Genomic DNA, 7933 nt, shown 5'->3' on the forward strand with positions numbered 1-7933 from the left:
AGGGGCACAACAAACATTCCATATGGGCACGACAGAAATTTGTGATCCAAGCCTTATAACTTGCCACTTAATTCCCCAGGGCTGGAAGGTCCAGCCCGACAATGGCCAGTGGTGTGGGTGTACTCATTATAGCAATATTATCATGCTGTAGTTGCTATGAATACGGAACAGACAGAATGGAACCTGTGTTCAGAGGGAAGAAGCAGGGCAGATGAAGCTAGTTGCCAAGGATCAGGTTTCAGCCCTGGCAAGGCTCGGTTGATATGTTGCCCCCCTCATAAAGATGGCCCCTTGTTTTCCTGGACAGTGCCCAGTGCTGAATTTGTCCCAGTTAGAACCAGCCTAGATGTCTCAGGTGGCAGAAACCCCAGCTGCAGAATCTCTGACCAGCTTCCTCAGGCAGATGTCAACTTCCTATGTTATTCTTCCAAGAAGTAGCTACTTGGGTCAGTGTCTCAGCCACAGCCTGAGGAACCCAGCCCCAACCCTCTTAGGTGGAGGTTTGAGCTGGATGGTGTAAGTACCCTCTGCCAGTCCTTTCTGGCTCTGAGGACTGTGGTTGCTCTACCTTGTGTGTGACATTCTTTCTCTGAGCCCCCCCCCCACCCGCTACGGGGCCCAGAAAGGACACAGAGTGAGAATGTGGGAAGAAGGGTGGCCCCAAACCTGACCTGCTCTGCACGGGGAGTCCCTCTCTCCTACTTGCCATCCTTACTGTGTCCATCCCGCACAGGCCTCAGTTAGCTCAATCCAGGGCCATCTCCCATAGGAGCTTTGTACTTCCAAGATGAGGTGAGAACCAGCTACTCTGAGGTAGCCAGCTGGTATGCCACTCCATTGACAACACAGGACTTTTGAAAGACAATATTCACACCAAAGAAGGATCAAGAGCCTATGCCAGAGACTCCCCAGATTGTAACAGCACTGAGTCTCTGGCCTTCAGTTTGGTGACTTCCACTTCATTCCACCCATGCCCTCTGTTATCATTATGTTCTAGGAATGTCCCCAGGAAACTCATGTTAGGTAATGCAGCAATGTTCAGAGGCAAAAAGATTGGATTATGAGAGCTGTAACCTCAGCAGTGGATTAAGCCACTTGACAGATTAATAACTTGAAAAGACTACCTGAGCAGGTGGGCGTGGCTGGAATACATAGGCCACTGGGGGTGTGTCCTTGGCTCTTGGCTGGCTCTGCCTCCTGGCCGCCAGGAATTGAGCAGCTTTTCTCCACCACACCCTTCTGCCATGTTTCTCACCTGGAGCCCGGGGAACATGAATTGAACCTGAGCCAAAATATCTTGTGTCCTCTGTGTTGTTCATGTTGGGTATTTTAGTTGTAGCAACAAAAAGCGGATAAACACACCCACCTGTGAAAAACACCTCTCCTAAAAGGGAGATGCCAAACTTACTCTTGTGCCTTTGATCCCCTATGCTTTCTAGGCCCTGCCTCCACTGCCTCTATTCCACAGGCAATATTGTCTCTCAAGGGCCATCATTCCCAATTCATTTGATACACACACACACAAACACAGCTTAAATGCTGTATCTTCATGTGTTAGAGTTGCCCATTAATCACACAGCCTCTCAGGAATGGGAGCTGCAGAACCCACACTTGCCTCACCTCACTCAAACATGAATCTATCCCTGAGTCTTAGGCACACCTAGCCCAACTATCTGTCGGTGAGGGTGACATCAGAACATGGAGCTCAGACAAAATCTCATGTGACCTCAGGAGGCTGGGACCAGGAATTTGTCATGTCCAGAAAAATGGTGCCATGGGGGTGGTCAACCTGCATCTGGATGGGAACCACCCATGCACACGCAGACCTATCATCCACATATGCCCTAGAAACTAACTGTCCCTTTTCAAATGAGCACCATGGAGCTGACAGGCTGGGAAGGGGCTGTTTTGCTGGCTAGGATCTGGAGGATGTGGACATTGCGATTCTTGACCATCCATTCCAGATGTCAGTGGGCAGTTTTCCTGGCTTTCAGTTTTGCTGGCCCGGAGACTAACTGCCCTCACTTCCAACCCAGAGACAGACCCACACTTTTCTCCAAGTGCCCTGTGCATTTGCACTTGTCTGCCACCCACTGGGATGTGACCTCTGCCACTACCACCACCACCACCACCCCCTATGGTAAGGAGGAAGGAAAACTGACAGGATTTGGCAACTGAGCTTCAAAGGTGAGGGCTAAGCAGGAACTAAGGACGATGGGCAATTTCTAGCTGAGCTGTCCCCCTGCGGGGTGTCACCAGAGGAAGTGTTGAGTCCAGAGAGAGGACTGGGCCCTCTCTCTACGGAAGATGAGCTCAACTGTGACCTCTGATGCCTGCTGAAATAACTCGTTTGGTAGGTGCCACCAGGAAAGAGCCATGGGAGGGATCAGGATGCCCAGAACAGAAAAGAAGGGTGAGAGAGGGGAGAAGAGGGGCAGGGAAATGAAGCAGGAAAGGCAGAAAAGACAAGGGCTCTGGAAGAGGCTCATTAGTTCCTGCCAAAGCGGGGGACAGAAGGCAAGAATGGGTCCTACATGATGCCCCAAGAGGGCCGGTGTGGCTGGGCCCAGCCCACACATAACCCAGACCCAGAGCACCATGATAAGCTTGAGCACAGGGTTCCTGCTCAGAGGCCGGCCTTGACTCTCCTCAGGAAGTGGCCCACCACCAAATGCCAGGGGCACTATTCTTACCCGGCTCTGAAATAGGGCAGCTCCCCATTTTTCTGTCCCTACCCTCGAGTGCCCACCCTCAGACAGAGGGCAGACCACAGAATATGAGAAGCAATTTAATTTGAAACTGCTGTGAACTAGAGTGGGTGAGGGCAGAGAAGAAGCCCTGGCTGGAGAAAAAACAGAGGGAACCAGGTTGGCTGCTGCTCCTGGGCTCCACAGTCTTGTAGAGGAGTCACAGGCTCTGCTCGCCTTGTCCGAAGATGCTGGGTTCAACCTGTCAAGCAGAGCAGAGTCAGGAAATGGCCCTGACCAGGGCCAGCCCAAAGCCCTCCCAGACAGCTGGGGCTGTGGGAAAGGGGTATAATAAGCCTTACACTTACTTCAAAGGGCTTGGAACTTATCAGCAAGGGACTGCATGACCGCTGAAAGAGAGGCATAAATGGGCACTCCAGAAACAAGGGTACCGGACACAGTCCTACTGCCCAACTTCCCCACTGCCCTGTGAGGAAGCATCACCCATGCATCCTGATACACCTACAGCCCCTGTCCAAACAGCCCTGAAACTGACTTGCCCGCCTACCACTGGAACTCAACATGGAAATGTCTTCTACAAGGGAACAACATGTACTCATAGTGCGCGAACACTGGGCCATGGCAAGAACCATCGAGAAATGTGTTAAAAACAAAACAGGCAAGCAAACACATAGGACAACAAACACCAAACAAGTCACAGCAGTCAGCCCTTAAAGGGAAAATAAAGGAGGTTTCTGTAAAAGTCCTGAGAGAGGGAGACTTCTGGGACTCAATGGCAGAGCACATGGAGTTCAGACAACGCACTGCTCTTTGTTCACAGCCCCAGCAGTCAAGGCACAGAAGGCTCCCGGGCTGGCCACAGGAAAGTCCCTCCATGTGGTACTGCCTGTATCTGCAGTCCCACCCCACCCCAAACCCCTAGGTCTGCCTCTGCTCTGCTTTTTCCTGCCCCCCCTGTACCCACCCCTGCCCCCACCCAGGGCTCCTCATACCTAGTTGCTCTTTGAGGTCATCTCTTTCTTTCTGTAGCACCACACACTAAGCCAACAGACACCGGAGAACAAAAAATGAGGAGTGATGTTCTGGCCGCCTCCTTCCTCATCCTCCCACTTTCCCCCCACTCCCCATATCCCCCATATCCCAGAGCCAGGTGGCAACACAGGCAGAGGGAACCTCAGTGGAAAGGAGGAGCTCCCCTCCCCCTTCTGAGTTGTGAGATGTGAGGCTGCACCTAAGCCAGCTTAACCTGGACAGAGAGCCCACCATCTAGCTGGGGCCAGCATTTCTAGGAGCCAGAGAAAGCAGTACCCGGGGACAGCCCTGTGCTCCAGGTGGTTGCTGCTGCCTTTCTGGAAATGGGTGACGAATGGCTGGTTCCTGGTCACCTGAAAGAGAACACAAAATCCAGCTCCCCAGCCAAGGTGTGAAGTGGAAAGGGCCCGGCTGGGTCTAAAGTGAGGCAGCAAGTTGCGCCTGCTCTGCCCCACAGCTCCACCCCTCTCTTTGGGCCTGACTTCCCTGCTGCCCAGTGTCAGCCCCAAATGCCACTGTGGACCCCTAAGCACTGTGGCTCTGGGTTGGACACTAGCAGAGCTGCAGTCACAGCCAGCCCCTGGTAGGAGCCATGTGGCTGAACAGGACCCAACAGGGAAGGCCTTGTTCTGCTGAAAGGCAGGGAAGCCTGGCAGCAAGTGACAGAGCCAGTTTTTCCTCCCACACCCATCTCCCCTGCTATCAAACCCATAAGACTCACCAGAGGTGGCAGGGCCTCTTGGAGTGAGGTCCCCCGGGCTCAGGTCCAAAAGCTGGGAGCTTCCTGAAGATTGGGGGTTGTTGGTGCTGGGGTCACCACTACCAAATTCTCCACGATGCATGCCCAGACCAGGCGACCCTGGCCTCTGTGTTGGAAGCTGACACAGAAATATCTCACTGAGTCAGGTTAACGGGTGTGCTTGTTGAGGGTGATGATGCGCATATAGGGGCTCGGGTGTGTGTGGGGGGGAGTCAAATGGTCCCATCGTCAGCACTGTCTCCCTCAGTCAGCCCCAAGCCTGGAGGTAGAGCTGAGTCAGGGAGAAGCATGGGAGCATTGAGAAAGGTCAGGCACCTCTGAGGGAAGAGCTGGGAGGGAGGAATCAGGAGGCAGATGGGACTAAACACCAATCCGTGCAGCCCAAACTGTAAGGGTCGGGGGGGCGCTGACCAAGTTAGCGGCCAGACCCACTTCCCATCCCAGCCCCTGTCTGGGAAGGAGGCAGGAAATGCACAAAGTGTGACCAAGATGGAGTCACGCTTACCATGTACTTTCTTGATGTCTGCCACAACTACAGAGACCCTCCCCCCAAATATGGCATCCCAATGACAGTGGGCTCCCATGGACAACCCCTGAGCAAAGGGCCCAGGGAGCAAGGGCAAAGAAACGCAGCCTGGTAGAGCAGAAGAGCAGAGGGAGGAGGAGGGAGAGGGGCAGGGGGAGGAGGGTCTACTCACTTGGGCCTGTGGGACTGCATCTCTATTTGGGTCATTATCTTCCCTGGCAACAGGCTGGGACTCCCGTGTCTTCTTAGCCACAGATCTCTTCCCAATGCCACTGTGCTTGGACTGTTTGGGCCCCAGAGGCAGCAAGGAATACCTCTTGGACCTCCCAAGCAGTGGAACTCCTGAGATTGGGGGGAATGTGGCTGGTTCCAGGGGAGCTGCCTTGAGTCTCTGCCCCCATGAAGGGAAGGCCCTGCCCAGGCTAACTTTTGCGCCACCCCCCAGGGATTTCTTCTCCTGGATGGCCTTCTTCTTAGAAGGAGTGGCCCTGGGTAGGGCCCCTGCAGCAGCAGGAGTGGCAGCAGCAGCAGGAGGAGGAGGAGGAGGAGGAGGAGCTCCCGGGTTGCTGGACCTGCTCCCTCCCTTGCCCCAGAGCATGCTTTGCATTTTCTTGGAGGAGCCAGCTTCCAGCTCTCCCAAGGCCTGCCTGTCCATGCCTGAGGGGAGTCCTCGAGGAGCGGAGGTCGGCAGAGGGCCCGGCATGTGAAGGAAATTCTCCCTGCTACGAACACTCGAGCGTCTGGCTGGGTCTCCGGGTTCCCTGGGGCTGCAGGACCTGGCCTGGCCTCCTCCTTTGGGGCAGATGCTCACCCTCATCAGCTGTATCTCACTGAGCTCATCTGAAGACTCAGGGTCACAAGAGGGATGCTGGGCTTCCCCGCTGCCCACCATCCGACTTTTGGTGCCTCTCTTGGGCTTCCCCCAGGCCCGGCTCCCCTCGGGCCCACTGGGGTGGCTCAGCGGGGCGGCAGAGGCCTGTGGCGCTTCCACACAGCTCCTGGACAGCGAGCCTCTGGCGCTGAAGCCTGCCTCTGCATCCGTCCAAATGGCGGACAGTTCGGTGGCAAAGCTTTCCGGGGACGGGTATCTGCGAGTGCCCCGGTGTTCCCGGCCTGTCAGCTGCTGCACAACGGCCACAGATTCCACAGCGAGGTGGGGCACAAAGTCCAGAGCGTCCCCCTTCTCGTCAGCCAAGGAGCCAGGCCTGCCTTCGTGGCCGCGAATCATTGCCCTTCCTGCCTGGATCTCCTCCCACGGGGCCTCCAACTCCAACTCATAAGCCTCGGGGTCTGGAAGGCTGCCCTCACCCTCCCCGCTCCGTGGCGGCCCCAAATCAAGGCCCTGGGCCCGGCTCCGTGGGGCTCCACGGCCTGCAGGACGGACACCTGCGGGCTTCCCACCCTCCTGGCTAAAACCGTCCCCATGAACAGAAGCCTCATCGGCAGAACTCATGTCACCAGTCTACTCAGCCAGGTTTGAGGAGAGACCGTAGCCAGAGCCACCGCGGGAACAGCTAGGCTTTCTAGAACTCCGTCACCACTGGCAAGGCACGCGATCGCCTCAAACACCGAGTGGCTTCCCGCGCCTTTGATGCCCAGGTCGCAGCCTTCCCATTGGTCCAGCCCCGGCCAACCAGAGCGTTGTTTGTTGGGTCGTCCCTCTGGGCCCTCGCCAATAGGGGCGAGGGCGCTTGGACTGCTGCAGAGCCCAAGTTGTACAGGTTCTTGACAAGCCACTTTGGGCCGTGGGGTCCGCTTGTGTGGGCACCCTCCCTCCGTTTCCTGTCCTGCTGTCTGTGGTCTCGAGCCTCTTTTCCTATTGAGAATCTCATCTCTGAGCCTTGGTTTTCCATCTGTAAAATGAGGGACATAATACCACCTGGCTCGGCAGCCGGTGAGGATTCAGTTAATGATGTATGTGGAGCACCCAGCCCAGAAAGGATTTGCAAGCCCCTGTTGCCCAGGAAAACAGCAGGCCAGATAGGAAAGTAGGCGAGGAAGTCCACAGTCAGTGATCAGTGGTCCTCCTGCTCCCCCCCCCCCTCATGAAGGGCCAGACAGCAATTGTTCTGTGATTGGCCATCTGAGGGGGATCTCTCTCTACTGCTCGATTACCATAGGTAATCAAAGCAGCACGTGGATGTGTGCCCAGGGCACTTTATTGGCAGTCTGTTGTTTGCCCACCTCTCTCAGACCCTATTCTACTCCCACCACCAGTTAATGCGGGAATCCCTGTGGCCAATGACCCCAAGAGGTCCTAACCATCACTGATCCTGAAGATACAAATTAAATCACAAACCATTTTTCACATACCAGGTTTACAACAATGAAAGGACTTTACTGTTCCATGGGTGGAAGAGGTTATGAACAAAACGGTGCTTTTGACTTCCCCTGGGGTGCAGGTGGGGCAGAGCCATTGGGAAGAGTGCTTTGATAGAATGAGCAGAGTGCCAATTCTAGAAATTTCATTGTGTGCCAGCACTTTTCTAAGCACCGTAGATAAAATATTAACTCATCCTCGCGACAGTCCTAGGTTTAGGTAACGACTAATGCTGCCTTTCTAACGCAAGGAAACAAACTTAGAGTAATTTCAGCAAGGGCTGGGCACATCATCTGGAGAAAAGCTGGTATGTGTAGTGCACAAAGACACACACACAAGGAAGCTGGTGCAGGGAACAATCTGGGAATGCTCTGTACTCCCATTGGTCAGGGGATGCAGGAATGCCGTGTGACACATGCATCCAGTAGACGAAAATGAGGAAGTCCAAAGAGATGCACCAGGCTCTGTTAATACATTCCAAAAATAGTCTCGTGGCTGCACATGCCAAGTTGTAGAACAACACGTGGATTTGGGTACACATTTGTAAATTTGAAAGCCCAAACCAGTCCTCGCTTTCCTGTGAGAAC

General features: G+C 54.6%; 1 protein-coding gene across 1 annotated transcript; it reads right to left on the minus strand.

Moving 5' to 3' along the window:
• Positions 1-2907: 2907 nt before the first annotated feature.
• Positions 2908-6479, minus strand: LOC308639438 (uncharacterized protein CXorf49-like; the record flags this gene model as incomplete). The annotated part of the gene is made up of 4 exons (XM_081277687.1): positions 2908-2949; positions 4017-4093; positions 4462-4618; positions 5199-6479. The coding sequence occupies 4 exons, from the start codon at positions 6477-6479 to the stop codon at positions 2908-2910; spliced, it is 1557 nt and encodes a 518-aa protein (XP_081133813.1).
• Between the last annotated feature and the right edge of the window lie 1454 nt (positions 6480-7933).

The sequence above is a fragment of the Spermophilus citellus genome (genome assembly GCF_964194105.1).
Source record: "Spermophilus citellus genome assembly, chromosome: X".
Classification (NCBI taxonomy): domain Eukaryota; kingdom Metazoa; phylum Chordata; class Mammalia; order Rodentia; family Sciuridae; genus Spermophilus; species Spermophilus citellus.